Here is a 20,402-nt window from a genome sequence, read left to right as displayed (position 1 = left end):
AAACTGCTTAGAAAAATATTATAAATCTGGTAAAAAAATACTGGAAAAAAGATTTTCTTAAATAAATTAAACTTACAGGAAAGCAAATGTGACATTGTTGACAACAGGTCTCAATTTTGCCATTAAGATAGAAATGAGTGGTGGGGCACCGGGGTGGTTCAGTCGGTTAAATGGTTTCAGCTCTTGGTTTCAGCTCAGGTCATGATCTCACAGTGTGTAGGTTCAAGCCCTGCATTGGGCTCTGCACTATCACCTTAGGATTCTCTCTCTCTGCCCCTCCTCTGCTTGCTCTCTCTTTCTTTCTGTCTCAAAAATAAGTAAATAAATTTAAATAAAAGAAAAAAAAAGAAAAAGAACATTTAAAAAAAAGATAGGAATGCAAGCTGGTGCAGCCACTCTGGAAAACAGTATGGAGGTTCCTCAAAAAACTAAAAATAGAACTACCCTACGACCCAGCAATTGCACTACTAGGCATTTATCCACGGGATACAGGTGTGCTGTTTCGAAGGGACACATGCAACCCCATGTTTATAGCAGCACTATCGACAATAGCCAAAGTATGGAAAGAGCCCACATGTCCATCGATGGATGAATGGATAAAGAAGGTGTGGTATATATATACAACAGAGTATTACTCGGCAATCACAAAGAATGAAATCTTGCCATTTGCAACTACGGGGATGGAACTGGAGGGTATTATGCTAAGTCAAATTAGTCAGTCAGAGAAAGACAAAAATCACATGACTTCACTCATATGAGGGCTTTAAGAGACAAAACAGATGAACATAAGGGAAGGGAAACAAAATAATATAAAAACAGGGAGGGGAACAAGACAGAAGAGACTCATAAACATGGAGAACAAACTGAGGGTTACGGGAGGGATTGTGGAAGAGGGGATGGGCTAAATGAGTAGGGGGCACTAAGGAATCTACCCCTGAAATCATTGTTGCACTAATTTGCATTGCTAACTAATTCGAATGTAAATTTAAAAAAACAAGTCAAAATAAAAAGAAAAAAAAAGACAGAAATGACTGGTTTATTATGTGACCCCATTAATGATTAAAGAATCCTTTCTCTATATTTTCCTCTGAACAATGTTTCAGGCCATCATAACCATTATATGGTCCAAGTACTATTTATGGAGGCCAAAAAGAATGCTGATGTCATTCATTTTACTTTCTAACATCAAGACTTACAACTATAAAATCCACAGATAATATTTCTATTTTTTACATGTATTACTCATGTGCCTGGCACATAAATGTTAGTTACTATTACTATAATTAGTAACTCAAATAATTATATTAAGTGCTGTGATTTCTAAGAGCTGCAGTGTTACTAATTTATCAAATGCCTTACTTCCCTCACAATACTAAAAGACAAACATATACATGAGAACTGACTGAGACAGCATGAAAAAAGCAGACTCTAACATGCAACAGGCATTTTATTCACTGTGATAGATACTAGTAACTGTTAGTTATGGATGGAATTGTGTCCCCCCAAACTCATATACTAAAGCCCTTACTCCCAGAATAACTATAGTTGGAGACTGGGCCTTAAAGGAGATAATTAAAGTTAAAGGACATGGGAAGGGTAGGGTCCTAACCCAACAGGGCCGATGTCCCTGTAAGTAGAGACAGACACCAAGAATATACACACAGAGGATACAGCAAGAAGGAGGCTGTCTGCAGCCCAGCAAGACAGGCATCATCAGAAACCAAACCCGCTGGCACCTTGACCTCAGACTTCCAGCCTCCAGAACCGAGAAAATAAACTTCAGTTATTTAAGCCACTCAGTCTGTGGTATTCTGCTATATCAGCCCAAGCAGACTAACACATAGTTCACTGAAAAAGTTGGTAAAAGCAGGAAAAAAATAAAAATGCTCTGTAAATATACTGAATATCTTAACTTGAAAAACTGTATATTCATTTATCAATCTTTTGATATAGAATCAAAGATTTCCTACAAAGATTTCTAGTTTTGGCTTCTGTAAAATGATGCAAGAACTTAAAGACTCTTACAAAGCAATCTGGGTACAAAAACCTAGATTCGGATAGGTTTCTAACCTTTTTACTAACCTTTTATACTCATCTCACCCATTCCCAGTCCAAGAGTTTTATTTAGCAACTCACTTTATCCCATCTTTCTAAAGTATTCCACTTAGCTTTTATAGAAACGACAACTTTATTCTCACACTCACACTTCACTGGAATAACTAGCATTTAATTACATCACATAATTACCATAACAAATATAACCAGCATAAACAACTCACAAAACAAACACAACTGGCTCATAGAATACAGACAACTCAGCTGGTAGGTACAGAAGCATAAAGATATAGTAGAGATCAAGCAACTCACCAGCTGGAAGTATGCAACATGTTACAGGCATAGGTGCTGGTGTTTTAGGACAAAAATGGCCAGTATTAGACAATCAATGGAGTTTGCCATGGAGGTTGGTTAAGAGGATTTCTATTGTATATCCAAATACATTTTACCCATCAAAAACTGTCACTTCGGAATGTTGTCATTGTGCCAAACAATATGGAAACCCCTCTTTTAGAATTTCTGAATCTGCCTAATGTTTTAAATATTCAATGGTAGATCATCAATCTTGGAACAGGATTTGATTTCCAAAAAACAACAATTAGGTGATGGGTCTGCTATAAAATGTGAGCACCAAAGTCCAGTAATAAAATTCAAAGAAAAGCAGTGTCACTATATAGCAAAATAACTGTTTAATATTATTTCTTTAAATGTAAATCTAAAAATTTCAAGAATATGCTGAATAAGTACAACATAAATATAACAAGTACAAGATGCCACCCCAAGAATATCTATCATTTCAATATAAAATTCTGTTGTTTTAAAAATGACAACCACTTAGGGGCGCCTGGGTGGCTCAGTCGGTTAAGCGTCCGACTTCGGCTCAGGTCATGATCTCACGGTCCGTGAATTTGAGCCACGCGTCAGGCTCTGTGCTGACAGCTCAGAGCCTGGAGTCTGCTTTGGATTCTGCGTCTCCCTCTCTCTCTGACCCTCCCCCATTCATGCTCTGTCTCTCTCTGTCTCAAAAATAAATAAACATTAAAAAAAAAAAAAGACAACCACTTATATTAATTATATCGCATTTACCTATACATATGTATGTATGTAAACACACACATATAACCCCGTTCCTGAGTGAACACAAATCAACTATTTATATACATAAATAACTTCACTTTCTGAAATGCCCCGATACTGAAGCCTGATTGATGAAGAAACTTTATGTCACACTGAACCTTATTTAGTAATTAAAATAAATCACTAAAGTTTGTGCATAAAGAAGTAACATAATGGATGCAGTGTTTTAGAAAGTCATTTAACAGTTAAGAACTAGAGGTGTGAAAAATGGAAAAGATAATTTAGGAAACAACCAGAACAAACGAGGTATATGATAGTAAGAGTCTAAATTAGAGACAGATAGCAAATGGAAATTAAAAGGACAAAGGACAAAAACAAGAAGTCTATAATAATATATTCAAAAAGCACTTTACAAATATTAGTTTTCATTACTGTGAAAGAATCTATAAGCTGTAAATCAGATGAAAAAAATCAAATGCAGAGTAGAGGTGAGTATGACAAAATCTTCGGGCAGTAACACTGTTCTTTCCTGCTTATTGTACAGATCAAAAACAAAGATGGGACACACTCAAGGTTAGTGAATTTGGGAAAGCTGTGGTTGTCAATCCAGATAAGTATAGCTGAAGGAGCATGTTGTAGATTTAATTAAGCTTCATTATGAGGCATTATTCATATCAATTCTGATCTGGATATGAAATAACAGATGTTTTGTTCTTCTCAAGAATTGTGTATGTGTGTGTCAGAAAGAGCACATGCATTGAGTCCTAACAAATGAGAGAAAATGACTTTGTCCATTATATAAAGTGACTTTTTCTTTGCAGAATAGTCTTCAATCAAGTAGGTTCTGCTTTGGAGGAAAAACAGTAACTAGTAGATTGCTAGTTAGACAATAGTTGTTTAATTAAGTGTGCTGTTTTTCTTTGTTTAACTGCATTCGTGACAAAGATGAGAAGTTAAAGTCAACTTCTATTTCTACTCTGCTATTTAACTTCTATATCCAATTCCTACCCTCTAAATCTCACCAAATGTCACAAAACTCTTGAACTTCAAACTTAATTACAGGAAAACTAGAAAATTCTCTTTTGGATTCTTCCAAAATTTATCCAAAAAATACTAGGATAATTTACCTCAAATGTCTTCACCTTTTCCATGGTTATCAAGCGCCTTGATGTGTGACTGGAAAGCTTCTGCTCACAGTTGCTAATGAGTTGCAGGCAAGGGTGCCAGGGTACCATCTCCTCAGTGTATCTGAAGAAAGCACAGCTGACTTTTAGGAACACTCATATGTGCACCCCACACAGGATTGTCACGGGGTTATCCAGTGTGGTATGGATGTCCTCCCACTCCACGCTCTACATATTTTATTTTACATATACTGACTATATAATCCATAAACAAACATTTTACAAAGTACTTTAATATTACATCTGAAAAAAGCAGTTTAATTTTTTTTTTTTACCTGTGGCCTGAGACTAAGAGACAGTGAAAGAATGTTTTACAGAAGAACACAAAGCATTTAACAATTTGATGTTAACAAGACAAGGATTCCACCCTAAAGGGTCCCACAAGAGCACATAAGACAGAAATATATTCTGTAACAAACAATCCCTTGATATGCATGAGGGACTGACTCATCTGGAGATTTTTATGAATTCCCAAAGAATGAAGTCTACTCGGCATATATTTTCCCTATAAAATGAAGTGCTCCTGCAAAATTTTAATGGCATCTTGAGATCTCTATTACCTTTGTAAATACAGGAAAAGTTATTTGCAAGATTATTCAAATAAACTAGCAATAAAATAAGCACCACATGGTCACCTTAACCATGGAAGAAATCAAAGCCACAATAATGAGCAGTGGTGATTGCTGCTATGCAGCCCAGGTACCACGTGTATGGAGGTGATGACACCTAGAAAGCAGGATAGTCAGGCAGCAGTAGTTCTGAACCATCTGACAGGTTGTTGGCATCACTCTTGGCAGAAGAAACAGGTGACAGATGAGGGGGAAACAGCTATGGAAGAATGCTGAAGAACAGCAGGGGAGGCACTCATTAGGTATGGGTACCATTAAGAACACTGTGATGCCTAGTTTTTATTTTTCCTTTGCACATCTTTTGCCTTTCTAGATAACCTCTGCAAACATTTATTATATGGGAAATTTTCAAGTTCTGGTCCAAAGTGGGAAAGGTGCCAATTAGCACTTCCCATAAAGGACACCATCTCAGCTAGCCCATTCCAATGCATCAACATGGTCTTCACTACCACTCTTTTACTGACTTCTCTAGTCCCTCTGACCTTCAATGAGCTCTCCCTCATTACCTCAACCACATGCTCAAAACCTTCATCACCCACTTACAAAGCAACATTCATAATGCACTTCACTGTATTATCAGTGGAAGGAATTCCCTTGAAGTCATTCTCTGCATCCTTCCTTAGAGCTCTCCAGTAGGTAATGACCATTTCACATTTTGCCTGATCTAACAATTCTCTAAAGTTCACTATCTAGTCAGAAATGTTGTCTTTCTCCTAAGATTAGTTAATATCAAATTTGGGAGTCTTCATACAAAGCATTTATGATATGGAGACATACATTCTACACCATGGTTAACAGAAAAAAAAAATATAGCCTTGACCTTAAGCTTGAAAAAGCAGAGTTTGTAGATGTCTAAAATAGTATTTGTCAAACTTAGTCATGTACCTTTTTTTAAAGGAAAAAAAATCTTATTTCTTGGCAGAGTTAACTTAAAGTATTCTTATTAAAATGTAACTTAAAGATATATAAGCATAAGTTAGATATAAAGTCCATATGCTTACATTCTTTAAATACCTATAAAACCAAAACAAATTTACAAATCAAAAGTACAAAACCAATACAATTTTAACTAATACTGATGACACGAATGATGCTAAGCTTGTGAAACTAAGTCACCAGGCCTTTAGCTTAAGAGCAGAAAAACATAGTTATGTGTTTTATATTACCTTTTTGACTTGATCTTTAAGTTTAAGCATGAAAGAACGTCATTTGGGTTATCATTATCATTAACAAGCTCGTTTTTTTTAATTTTTTTTTAAGTTTATTTATTTTTGAGACAATTTGTGAGAGACAGAGTACAATCAGCAGAGGGGCAGACAGAGGGAGACACAGAATCCGAAGTGGGCTCCAAGCTCTGAGTTGTCAGCCCAGAGCCCAACGCAGGGCTTGAACCCACAAACCATGAAATCATGATCTGAGCTGAAGTCGGACTCTTAACCGACTGAGCCACTCAGGCGCCCCGCCCCATTAACAAGCTCACCTTGAATCACTACCCTATTATACTAGGACCAGTTTAGCTGTATCCTCCCAAAATACCATGCTAAGAATTTTAAAATATCAACAAAAAATTCTTTTTTTTTTAATGTTTATTTACTTATTTTGAAAGAGTGCATGTGAGCAGGGGAGGGGCAAAGAGGGACAGAGAGAACCCCAAGCAGGCTCCGTGCTGTCAGCACAGAGACTGACACAGGGCTCCATCTTATGAACCATGAGATTACAACCTGAGACAAAATCAAGAGACATTTAAACTGACTGAGCCACACAGGTACCCGCTAAAATTCTTTACTATAGATTTACTAATATATTTTATACCAACATACTTCAATGAACTGTTTGCAAAGTGTTAAATAGAAGCCATAAATCTGTACTATGCCTGGGTTATTATGATAGTATGGTATGCTATCTTCGTTTCATTTCTATTACTATACCCCTACAATCCAAACATCTATTTAAAACCTAAATCAGCCACAATAGACAAGTCCACAGAGGTAGATAAGTGGTTGCCAGGGGCAGAAATAGTGGTGACTGCTTATGTATTTGGGGTTTCTTTAGGGGTGATACAAATGTTCTGGGATTAGAAAGTGGTGATGGTTGCACAACTTTGTGGATGTACTAAAAACCATGGAGTTGTAAACTGTAAAAAGGTGACTTTCATGATATACAAATTACAACACATTATTTTTTTAAAAGCAAAACCAGGGGCGCCTGGGTGGCGCAGTCGGTTGGGCGTCCGACTTCAGCCAGGTCACGATCTCGCGGTCCGTGAGTTCGAGCCCCGCGTCGGGCTCTGGGCTGATGGCTCAGAGCCTGGAGCCTGTTTCCAATGCTGTGTCTCCCTCTCTCTCTGCCCCTCCCCCGTTCATGCTCTGTCTCTCTCTGTCCCAAAAATAAATAAACGTTGAAAAAAAAAAAATTTAAAAAAAAAAAAAAAAGCAAAACCAACTGTGCATAGGCCCCTAGCTTTTCCATAAATCATGACACTGATTTTCCTATGAATCTTCATGCCTTAAGCTATTTCCAAATGTCACTACAATTTCACTTCCCATTTGAGAAACAGATTTTGCACTGATTAGAGCACTCACTGAAAATAGCTCAAGGTATCACTTTTTCTTGTTTCCTAGTTAAGAGATGAAAAACATGTTTTCTTTGCTGCTCTGAGCCACTCCAAAACTCATTTTACTAGAGTTACTGTTTATTCCCAATATAAAGCAAGCCATCATGCTATATGCCTTAAACTTATACAGTGACATATATTAATTATTTCTTCAGTAAAACTGGGAAGAAAAATGTATCCCCAAATCCTACATTGGGGCATACTTTATAAAGCTTCTTTACTTTATCAACATTTTTATCAGAAGCATTAGCAGCGGGATTTCTATTAAAGGGCATCTTTTACAAAGAAATGCAGTTTGTGATCACCTCAAGAAAATTATCTGTGTGTAATGCCACTAAGAAAACAACACAATATGGAGACATAAAGCCTAAGCAAACAGCTGAACTCTGTAGCTTAGCAATTCCTATAATATCAAACACATGAGTTGAAGTTATGTCATCCAAACGATATTAATGACATAGATCTTCGGGGTCACTTGCAAGTAGCTGCAACTCTGAATAATAAACCCATAAATACCAACAGTTTACAGTAACTTTATGTGGTCAGTCTCTAAGAGTGATAAGAATAAACTACCGAGAGCACAGATGAAAGATTAATTCTACTAAGAAGGGTTGGAAAAGTATCACAGAGATGGTGACAGTTAAGTCAGACCTTGAAAGATTACTAGAATTTTATCAGCAGAGGAAAGAAGAAATGGTTTATCAAGCAATGGGCACAGAATAAACAAAGGTGAAAAGATACGAAGTGTACAGAGCATCTTGATGCTGGCAAAAAATCCGACATGCTAGAGTGGGGGAAAAACTATACCCAAGGAAATACAGCCAGTCTGTTGAGTAGCAATTTCTTCACTGCAAATGGAAAATCCTTTTTCAATCATCAGCTCTGACAATTCCTTGCAAATAACTAAACTTTCAAAGGTAGCACTTTATTTTTATCATGTCTTATACTTTTAAAATGCCCTGGATTTAAACAGTAATACCTGAACTTGATTATAATATGTAATTCTTATTTTTAAACTTTAATCGTGTAACAGAATTTGATTGAGTAAATGAATTCAGTAGAACTAAAAGCCTGTATTCAATAGACCAAAAATACAAACATTTTAAAATTAAGCTGTGCTCAGGGCACCTGGGTGGCTCAGTCGGTTGAGCGTCCAGCTTCAGCTCAGGTCATGATCTCACAGTTTGTGAGTTCGAGCCCCGCGTCGGGCTCTGTGCTGACAGCTCAGAGCCTGGAGCCTGCTTTGAATTCTGTGTCTCCCTCTCTCTCTGCTCCTCCCCGACTCATGCTCTGTCTCTCTCTTTCAAAAATAAATAAAAATATTAAAAAAAAAATTTTTTAATAAAAATAAAAAAAATAAAATTAAGCTGTGCTAATGTATTTTAAAATGAAATCTTTATTCTTAAAAAGCTATATTTTCAATACAATATAACCAAACAAATTCTAAATTGTTTAATTCGGAACCAAGAACATTATTTCAAACATTTCTAGATGATTTTGGTCTTAAATTCATCATAATATTGTGCTATTTTAAAAAGAACAAAGATTTTGGATGACATATAGTAAAGAAGTAAAAATAATTTATTTCCTAACACAAGACAAACTAAGTTCATTAATAAGTTAACAGTAATAATAATTAATATTTCATTAGTAAGGTCACTTTAGGCTAAAGAGAAGGAGATCTTCCTCTTCCCAGATGCTGCTTGAGGTGACCTCTGAGAATGGTTTTCTATTCACTTGACCCAAAAAACCCCTACAAAATCATGCAAATCAAGAGGTTCAAATCATCATGTTCACTTTAAGAACACATGTGAAACTTCCCAGGCCATCAAGGGTTTGCATATCTGAAAAGCCATCGAGTATTTGAAGGATGTCACTTTGCAGAAGCAATGTGTGCCATTCCATTGCTACAATGGCAGAGTGGTAGGTGTCCCCAGGCCAGAGAGTGGGGCTGCACACAGGGTCAGTGGCCTAAAAAGAGAGCCGAATTTTTATTGCACATGCTTAAAAATGCAGAGAGTAATGCTGAGTTTAAGGGTTTAGATGCAGATTTTCTGGTCATTGAGCACATCTAGCTGAACAAAGCCCCCAAGATGTGGCATGGAACTTACAGGGCTCACAGTCAGATTAACCCATACATGAGCTCTCCCTGCCACACTTTCAGTGAGATGATCTCTTTTCAGTGAGATAATCCTTACTGAAAAAGAGCAGACTGTTCCCAAACCAGAAGAGGAGGTTGCACAGAACAAAAATATACCCCAGAAGAAACTGAAGAAGGGGCACCTGGGTGGCTCAGTCAGTTAGGCAACCAACTTCGGCTCAGGTCATGATCTCATGGTTCATGAGTTCAAGCCCTGCATCGGGCTCTGTGCAGACAGCTCAGAGCCTGCAGCCTGCTTCAGATTCTGTGTCTCCCTCTTTCTCTATGCCCCATCCCCACTTGCATTCTATGTCTCTCAAAAATGAATAACATTTTTAAAAAAATTTTTTAAGAAGAAACAAAAAATTATGTCCCAGGAGTAAATTCTGCATAAAATAAATGCAAATAAAAGTAAAAATAGAAAGGAAAAAAAAGTACAGGGAGGGTAAAACAACAGAAGCCTAATTATGAACATTAGAGAACATGGACATAAATTTCTTGAGAGATAAAGTCAGGGAAGTAAATACCATAGTAGTCTTCCCATGTGTGCATCAGACACATACCTAGATGAGAGCTTTCCCTTGATAAACATCTAGGGTAAAAAAAAAAAAAAAAAGTGATAAAAGCATGTATCCCTTTTCTACTTCTAAAATATCCCTTTGGTTATATGCATTTGGAAATTTCTCATTGTTGAAAATTATTAAAATTGAGAAGTCACTGAAAAAAATATCCAATGTCCATTTGTAAGGTCTTTAGAAATATTAAAAATACTTAAAAGTACCTCCAATTTAATTTTGTATAAAGAGAAAGGAATAAATAAAAGAACTACAAAGATATTCTTAAGCACATTCAACTTGAATTATAATTAAATACAAAACAACAAAATAGTGGGCAGTCAGAAATGCCAAAAAATAATAAGTACACAAAAACTAATGGGAATATTTCAAAAGGACAGAGGAACCACCTCAAAGTAACTCCCACTGATCAAATCTGAGACAATTTGAGCAACAAAATAGTGACAATAATAAATTATAGCCCAGTGAATAATACAAGCATCCATAAAAGTATAAATTAAGCACTCCATAAAAATATAAATTAATAAATTAGTAAACAAATAGGGGAAGAAGGGAAAACTCTTCCTTACTGTAGAATGCCAACTTAGAAATGTAGAAGGAAAGATGGAACAGAAAAGTCATCATTGTGGTGGTTGTAAACAATGGAGTTGACAATGTGAATAGTGACTGGATGAACAAGATAGTGATGTAATACCGGGATATCTCCCCTGATGAAATACTAATCAAAGGAGAAAATGATGGCTCACAGTGGAGAAACCTGGCAGAGAACAACAGGACTAGATGATCAAATTTAAGATCTCTAGTAGCAGTTAACTCTGTGTGCCCCACGATGCAGTGCATGAAAAACACAGTATAATTTTTGTAGTATTCCTACCAAGATCATTACCTGAATCTGGTCCTAAAAGAAACATCAGATGGAGGGAGACATCAACAGGAAGATAGCAGCATAGGAGGACGCTGGGCTCACCTCATCCTGCTGATCCCTTAGATTCCACCCACATCTGCCTAAATAACCCAGAAAACCGCCGGAAGACTAGCAGAACGGACTCTCCGGAGCCAAGTGTAGACAAGAGGCCCATGAAAGAGGGTAGGAAGGGCAGAGAGGCGGTGCATGCTACACGGACTGATGGGAAGGAGCTGGGGCCGTGGAGAGGCAGCCCACTGGGCAAGGCAGAGCCCCCAAAGTCTGGCTTGCAAAAGCGGAGGGGCCAGAGTCTGTGAGTTCTGACAGCTAGCGGGACTTAACATCTGGAATGTTAAAAGTCAACAGCTCTGCTCGGAGAGCAGGAGGGCTAGAGGACACCGGAGGGAGAGTTGTCAACCCCGGGAGACAGAGCTCAGCTTGGCAGGGGAACAAAGGTGCTGGCAAGCGCCATTTCCCTCTCCCATCCTCCAGCTGAAATTCCAAAAGGAACCAGTTCCTGTCACCAAACTTGCTTACGCCGTGCAAATGCCCAATGCTGTGCTTCTGTGGATCCATCCCTCTGATGGGCCTGCCTCCCTCCTGGTGCTGCACGGGACCACCATCAGCAAAGCTAGCTAAACCTGCCCCTCCCGCCCCTGCGCACCTTGCAGATCCACCCCAGCTAATATGCCAGATCGCATCGAAGCAGCACCACAAGCCTGACAGTCTGCAAGTAGCCCAGACAGAGGCCACACCACTCCACAGTGAGTCCTGACCCTGGGAGAGGGGAAGATAAAGTACACACCAGTCTGACTGTGGCCCCAACGGTGGGCTGGGGGCAGACATCAGGTCTGACTGCGGACCCGCCCACCAGCACAAGTTTCTCTGGACAGCACAGGGGAAGTGCCCTGCAGTTTGGAGCTACCGCAGGAACTACCAAAAATGCTGAAACGTAAGAATTCTCCTCAAAAGAAACTCCAGGAAGTAGCGACAGCTAACGAATTGATCAAAAACAATTTAAGCAACATAATGGAACAAGAATTTAGAATAATAGTCATAAGATTAATCGCTGGGCTTGAAAAAAGCAGAGAGGACAGCAGAGAATCTATTGCTATAGAGATCAAGAGACTAAAACCTAGTCATGGGTAACTAAAAAATGCTATAAATGAGGTACAAAATAAAATGGAGGCAGCCATAGCACAGACTGAAGAGGCAGAGGAAAGAATAGGTGAATTAGAAGATGAAATTATGTGGGGCGCCTGGGTGGCTCAGTCAGTTAAGTGTCTGACTACAGCTCAGGTCATGATCTCACAGTCCGTGAGTTCAAGCCCCGTGTTGGGCTCTGTGCTGACAGCTCAGAGCTTGGAGCCTGCTTCAGATTCTGTGTCTCCCTCTCTCTCTGCCCCTCCCTTGCTCATGCTGTCTCTCTCTGTCTCAAAAATAAATAAAAACATTTTTAAAAATTTTTAAAAAAGAAGATAAAATTATGGGAAAAGAGGAAGCTGAGAAAATGAGAGATAAAAAAATCCAGGAGTATGAGGGTAGAATTTGAGAACTAAGTGATGCAATCAAATGGAACAATATCCGTATCATAGGAATTCCAGAAGAAGAAGAGAGAAAGGGGCTGAAGCTGTACTTGAACAAATCATAGCTGAGAACTTCCCTGATCTGGGGAAGGAAACAGGCATTGAAATCCAAGAGGCACAGAGAACTCCCTTCAGACGTAATTTGAATCGATCTTCTGCAGGACATATCATAGTGGAACTGGCAAAATACAAGGATAAGGAGAGAATTCTGAAAGCAGGTAGGGATAAACAGGCCCTAACTTACAAAGGTAGACACATAAAGGGCAGTAGCAGACCTATCTACTGAAACTTGGCAGGCCAGAAAGGAATGGCAGGAAATCTTCAATGTGACGAACAGAAAAAATATGCAGCCAAGAATCCTTTCTCCAGCAAGTCTGTCATTCAGAATAGAAGGAGAGATAAAGATTTTCCCAAACAAACAAAAACTGAAGGAATTCATCACCACTAAACCAGCCCTACAAGAGATCCTAAGAGGGATTCTGTGAGTGAAATGTTGCAAGGACCACAGAGTACCAGAGACATCAGTACAAGCATGAAAGCTACAGACATCACAATGACCCTAAACCCCTATCTTTCAATAATAACACGGAATGTAAATGGACTAAATGCTCCAACCAAAAGACATAGGGTATCAGAATGGATAAAAAAACAAGACCCATCTATTTGCTGTCTACAAGAGACTCATTTTAAACCTGAGGACACCTTCAGATTGAAAGTGAGGGGATGGAGAACTATCTATCATGCTACTGCAAGTCAAAAGAAAGCTGGAATAGCCATACTTATATCAGACAAACTAGACTTTAAATTAAAGGCTGTAACAAGAAATGAAAAGGGCATTATATAATAATTACAGGGTCTATCCATCAGGAAGAGCTAACAATTATAAATGCCTATGTGCCGAATATGGGAGCCCCCAAATATATAAAACAATTACTCACAAACATAAGCAATCTTATCGATAAGAATATGGTAATTGCAGGGGACTTTAATACCCCACTTACAACAATGGATAGATCATGTAGACACAGGATCAATAAACAAGGGCCCTGAATGATACATTGGATCAGATGGACTTGACAGATATATTTAGAACTCTGCATCCCAAAGCAACAGAATATACTTTCTTCTCAAGTGCACATGGAACATTCTCCAAGATAGGTCACAAACTGGGTCACAAAACAGCCCTTCATAAGTATAAAAGAATTGAGATCATACCATGCACACTTTGAGACCGCAATGCTATGAAACTTGAAATCAACCACAGGAAAAAGTCTGGAAAACCTCCAAGAGCATGGAGATTAAAGAACACCCTACTAAAGAATGAATAGGTCAACCAGGCAATTAGAGAAGAAATTAAAAATATATGGAAATAAATGAAAATGAAAATACAACAATCCAAACGCTTTGGGATGCAGCAAAGGCAATCCTGAGAGGAAAATACATTGCAATCCAGGCCTATCTCAAGAAACAAGAAAAATCCCCAATACAAAATCGAACAGCACACCTAAAGGAAATAGAGGCAGAACAGCAAAGACACCCCAAACCCAACAGAAGAAGAGAAATAATACACAATACAGAATCTAAAAAAATCTGTAGAGCAGATCAATGAAACCAAGAGTTGGTTTTTTGAAAAAATAAACAAAATTGATAAACCTCTAGCCAGGCTTCTCAAAAAGAAAAGGGAGATGACCCAAATAGATAAAATCATGAATGAAAATGGAATTATTACAACCAATCCCTCAGAAATACAAGCAATTATCAGGGAATACTATGAAAAATTATATGCCAACAAACTGGACAACCTGGAAAAAATGGACAAATTCCTAAGCATCCACACACTTCCAAAACTCAAACAGGAAGAAATAGAAAACTTGAACAGACCCATACCAGCAAAGAAATTGAATCAAGTCAATTCAAGAAATTGAATGAAGTCAAGCTTTCACTTTTTGCCGATGACATGATATTATACATGGAAAACCCGATAGACTCCACCATAAGTCTGCTAGAACGGATACATGAATTCAGCAAAGTCACAGGATATAAAATTAATGTACAAAAATCAGTTGCATTCTTATACACTAATAATGAAGCAACAGAAAGACAAAGAAACTGATCCCATTCACAATTGCACCAAGAATCATAAAATACCTAGGAATAAACCTAACCATGCTGAAAACTATAGAAAGCTTATGAAGGAAATTGAATAAGATACGAAGAAATGGAAAAACATTCCATGCTCATAGTAGAAGAATATTGTTAAAATGTCAATACTACCCAAAGCAATCTATACATTCAATGCAATCCCAATCAAAACTTCACCAGCATTCTTCTCGAAGCTAGAACAAGCAATCCTAAAATTTGTATGGAACCACAAAAGACCCCGAATAGCCAAAGTAATATTGAAGAAGAAGACCAAAGCAGGATGCATCACAATCCCAGACTTTAGCCTCTACTACAAAGCTGTAATCATCAAGACAGCATGGTATTGGCACAAAAACAGACACACAGACCAATGGAATAGAATAGAGACTCCAGATTTGGACCCACAAAAGTATGGCCAACTAATCTTTGACAAGGCAGGAAAGAATTTCCAATGGAAAAAAAGTCTCTTTAACAAATGGTGCTGGGAGAATTGCACAGCAACATGCAGAAGAATGAAACTAGACCACTTTCTTATACCACTCACAAAAATAAACTCAAAATGGATAAACGACCTGAATGTGAGACAGGAAACCATCAAAACCATCAAAACAGGAATGTGAGAGCAGGAAAAAACTCTCTGACCTCAGCGGCAGCAATTTCTTACTTGACACATCTCCAAAGGCAAGGGAATTAAAAGCAAAAATGACCTATTGGGACCTCATCAAGATAAAACCTTCTGCACTGCAAAGGAAACAATCAACAAAACTAAAAGGCAACCAACAGAATGGGAAAAGATATTTGCAAATGACATATCAGACAAAAAGCTAGTATCCAAAATCTATAAAGAACTCACCAAACTCCATGCCCAAAAAACAAATAATCCAGTGAAGAAATGGGCAGAACACTTCTCTAAAGAAGAGACTTCTCTAAAGACATCCAGATGGCCAACAGGCACATGAAAAGATGCTCAACGTCGCTCCTCATCAGGGAAATACAAATCGAAACCACACTCAGATACCACCTCATGCCAGTCAGAGTGGCTAAAATGAACAAATCAGAAGACTACAGATGCTGGAGAGGATGTGGAGAAACGGGAACCCTCTTGCACTGTTGGTGGGAATGCAAACTGGTGCAGCCACTCTGGAAAACAGTGTGGACGTTCCTCAAAAAATTAAAAATATATCTACCCTATGACCCAGCAATAGCACTGCTAGGAATTTACCCAAGGGATACAGGAGTGCTGATGCATAGGGGCACTTGTACCTCAATGTTTATAGCAGCGCTTTCAACAACAGCCAAATTATGGAAAGAGCCTAAATGTCCATCAACTGATGAATGGATAAAGAAATTGTGGTTTATATACACAATGGAATACTACCTGGCAATGAGAACAAATGAAATCTGGCCTTTTGTAGCAATGTGGATGGAACTGGAGAGTGTTATGCTAAGTGAAATAAGTCATACAGAGAAAGTCAGATACTGTATGTTTTCACTCTTATGTGGATCCTGAGAAACTTACCAGAAGACCATGGGGGAGGGGAAGGAAAAAAAAAAAAAGGGTTAGAGAGGGAGGGAGCCAAAACATAAGAGACTCTTAAATACTGAGAATAAACTGAGGGTTGACAGGGGGTGGGAGGGAGGGGAAAGTGGGTGATGGGCACTGAGGACACCTGTTGGGATGAGCACTGGGTGTTGTATGGAAACCAATTTGACAATAAATTTCATATTAAAAATAAATAAATAAATAAAAAAGAAACATCAGATGGACCCTGGTTGAGGGTCAACCTTTAGAATATACGCTGTATACTCTACAAAACTATCAAAGACACAAAAGAAAAGAATGGGGACATATCCCAGACTGGAGGAGAATGACAAGATGGGTTAATAGAGCACATTTTCTCAGATGGACTGCAACTGATGAAATGTGAATAAGGTCCATGTACTGAACAGCAGTGTTATCCATACTGATTTCCAAACTTGGAGGGTTGACTGTGGTTTGACAAGAGTGTTCTGGTTTCTGAGAAGTACAAGTGATGGGGCATTACTATCTGCAACTTCTTAATTAGTTTCAAAAAGGATGAATGACAATGGGTATGTGATTACGTAATGAATGAGAAAGGAGGATACACTAGATGACATTAATGGTTCGAAACTCTGGATGAGGGGAATTTTTTGTGCTACATTTGAAACTTCTATGTAAGTCTGAAACTATCTCAAAATAAGTTTTCTAAAAATTTACTGCTGGAATTCAGCTTATCTAAGGCAGGAACCACTTTTGTATAGAAACAAATAAATGTGTTCTTCTCTGAAAATATTAATAAAGATCTGGTACCTGAGATCTGGTAAACTGTTAAATTAAGTGAACACAGCCCTGAGAATAAGGAAACTAATTAGCTAGCTAGCTAGCTATTAACTTTAGACAAGTCACTTCACTCCTTGGAAGTAATTTTCCTTATTTTTAAAATGAAAAGATTAAATGAGACTATCACAGGTCAGTGTTAAGAAGTCTGGGCAGGAATGTATACAGTCTTATCAGCTGATAAACAAATGCATGACTTAAGTTAAGCCATGGTAACTTCCAACACATTTATAAAACAAAAACCAGCACAGCTTCCAACAGCTGAAGGACCATCCGCCATTTTGAAAAGACAGAAAGTTAACACTGTTCTAAAATGCTTTCTATATAATTATGTATAGCAGATACAGGAACTACATAATTTTTGAAAAATATTTCTATGGCAGATTGAAGAAACAGCCAAATTTTGAACCTAATTCTAAACTATCTTTGAAATCTAAAGATGCTGTCTTATTCAAGATATCTTGTGTTTCACTGTTGTTATATACAGCTGTTTATAATTAATAATTACTGAATAATAAAACCCAAACCAACAATATTGAACATAATCAGGGCTTTAAACATATGCACAACTTTTATTTTGTATTAGCTTTTAACAAAGATGTTGTGCCTGGGTGGCTCACTCAGTTGAGCATCCAACTTCAGCTCAGGTCATGATGTCACAGTTTGTGAGTCCAAGCCCCACACTGGGCTCACTGCTGTCAGCACAGAGCCTGCTTTGGGTCCTCTGTCCCTCTCTCTCTCTCTTCCCCTCCCGGCTCACGCATAAAAAAATACAATACAATACAATACAATACAATACAATACAATACAATAAAAAAGATTTATTGCAGGGAGCCTGGGTAGCTCAGTCGGTCGAGCATCTGACTCTTGATTTCAGCTCAGGTCATGATCCCAGGGTTGTGGGACTGAGCCCTGCACGGGGCTCCTCAATGAGCATGGAGCCTGCTTAAGATTCTCTCAGGGCACTTGGGTGGCTCAGTCTGTTAGGCATCTGACTCATGATTCAGCTCAAGTCATGATCTCACGGTTTGTGGGATTGAGCCCAGTATTAGGCTCTGCTCTGACAGCATGGAGCCTGATTGGGATTCTCTGTTTCCCTCTCCGCCCCTCTCTCTCTGCCTTACTCTCTCTCTCTCTCTCTCTCTCAAAAAAAAAAAAATATAAGATTCTCTCTCTCTCTGCCTCTCTCCCATGCACACATGCTCTAATTAAAAAAAAAAAAAAATTTACTGCATTTAAGGTGATCATAATAGCCAATAGATATTTAAAGCTAGCTAGTAGTAGATGAATCACTCCACTAAGCTGTTAAAAATTACCTATGTTTGTGGCCTGGCAAAACAGTTACTGAAGAGCTATGATTTATCAGACACTGAGTTAAAAACGGTATAAAACAGTGGTTGGCAAACCTTTCCTCTAAAAGGCCAGACAGTAAGTACTTTAGCCTTTGTGGACCACATATGTTTCTGTAACATGTCTTTCTTTGTTGTTGTTTTTTTACTTTTTAACAACTCTTTAAAAATGTAAGAACACAGCTCAAGTGCCTTACAAAAATAGGCTGAGGACCACATCTGGCCCACAGGCTATAGTTTGCCAACTTCTGATATAAAATAAAAAGGTTAAAGCAATTCAATAAGAGAAAAGGGCTGGTTTTATACACATATGTAGGTAAACAAAGACTGTTATAAACATTAAACACAAATATATTTACCCTGAATACAACTGGAAATAGGGGGAAAATATACTAGATATACAAATACCATAACGAAAGTGAAATTAAAAAATAAAATTATTTAACATTACATACTCTGGTGTGTATACTGGTAACCAATAGACTAGTCTTCCACCTAATACAAGGGTCTCCGCTGCAAAGTTTAACAGGTCAAAAAACATGTCACTCAGATGATAACTCAGGGAAACAGGAACATGGCTTTCTGGACTAGAAAAAGAAAACAAAATTTCAAAATCAATGAAAAATCTTAAGGCTTAAACTATGCTAATTAAAAAGAACAACATGCTCTTTTCAAAATAGTAACCTATTGCATTTAACTGTCACTTACCATTTTTCGATCCCCTTTGGTATTTCCTTCTGAGAACCTGTTCTTCTTGTAGATTCTCTGATACCATATGGGGCTAGGCAAAAAACAAGTAATGTGGCCAAAAGTCACCTAATCACCAATGAGGCGCAGATGGACATCATGGGTCTCTAGAGTGACACTCAAGGAACTCATTGCTGCCTATAAAATATTCCAGCCAAGAATACACAACACAAGGAAGATTCTACTTAAAACCGTGGGAGGGCCAGCAAACCAATGTGTTCTTCAAAAATGTCAGTGTCATAAAAAAGAAAGGCTGTGAAAGTGTGACAAACTAAAAGAGGCCTAAAAGAGATTACCAAATGTAATACCTGATACTAGACTGGATATTATTGTCCCAGAGGGAAAAATAAAGAAATATGAAGACAGTAGAGGTAGGGAGAAGACAAGGCTGACATTTTTGTGTGTGTTGATAAGTTTTGTATTTTAAGTGTAAGTGACTTTAGGGAACTAATTCTACTCCTACTTTTGTATAAAAATAAACTTACGATCAGTGATGATTGCATCAAAATATGTGCCCTTCCTCCAGGAAGGTTTAGATGCATCTGAAACCAGGACATCAAGGTAATACTTCTCTAAACCATACTGCCGAAGATTTGCCCTAATGTTTTCATCTGGTCCTCTCCATTTCTGGTTTTTCCTACTAGCCTTTCCTGAAGGGAAAGAAAAAGGAATACAGAAACTACTAAATCAAATAGAACATTCTTCTTGTCATTTAGCTAGAAGTAATTTTTAACTCCTTTACACCTATATTTACAATAAAACTTGTTCAAGTTATTAATTTTATTTACATAAACTTATTTTTATTTCCATTTACTACAAAAAATATTTTGAACAGTAAAACATACTTTCTACCTGATCTTGTTCTGTCACCTTTCAAGTGAAACTGCCTTAAAACACTCATTCAATACTTACCAAACTCAAAGCATATACAAGTAAGATACAGAGCTGAAAAGAACATGGTCCTTTTCCTGCAGGAGCAAACAGCCCCATATAGAAATAGTGATGAATCAGATAAATGATAAATGAAGAGAGCTAACTTGG

At 37.8% G+C, this 20,402-nt stretch overlaps 1 protein-coding gene and 1 pseudogene across 2 annotated transcripts in view; one reads left to right on the top strand and one right to left on the bottom strand.

Moving 5' to 3' along the window:
* Positions 1–20,402, bottom strand: part of TRMT11 (tRNA methyltransferase 11 homolog) — a 59,325-nt gene that overhangs the window by 16,023 nt on the left and 22,900 nt on the right. For both annotated transcript variants that reach the window (XM_030316284.1, XM_030316285.1), the window contains exons 9-12: positions 19,847–20,011; positions 19,323–19,395; positions 19,070–19,201; positions 4,260–4,380 (exon numbers count right to left, since the gene is read on the bottom strand). In XM_030316284.1, the coding sequence (XP_030172144.1) occupies positions 4,260–4,380; positions 19,070–19,201; positions 19,323–19,395; positions 19,847–20,011 (491 nt within the window). The remainder of the gene's footprint in view (positions 1–4,259; positions 4,381–19,069; positions 19,202–19,322; positions 19,396–19,846; positions 20,012–20,402) is intronic.
* On the top strand, positions 9,281–17,672 carry LOC115514643 (annotated as a pseudogene).

This window comes from Lynx canadensis, chromosome B2 (assembly GCF_007474595.2).
Source record: "Lynx canadensis isolate LIC74 chromosome B2, mLynCan4.pri.v2, whole genome shotgun sequence".
NCBI classification, from domain to species: Eukaryota; Metazoa; Chordata; class Mammalia; order Carnivora; family Felidae; genus Lynx; species Lynx canadensis.
The sequence above is the reverse complement of the archived record's forward strand: the minus strand, read 5'-3'. Positions and strand labels throughout refer to the sequence as shown.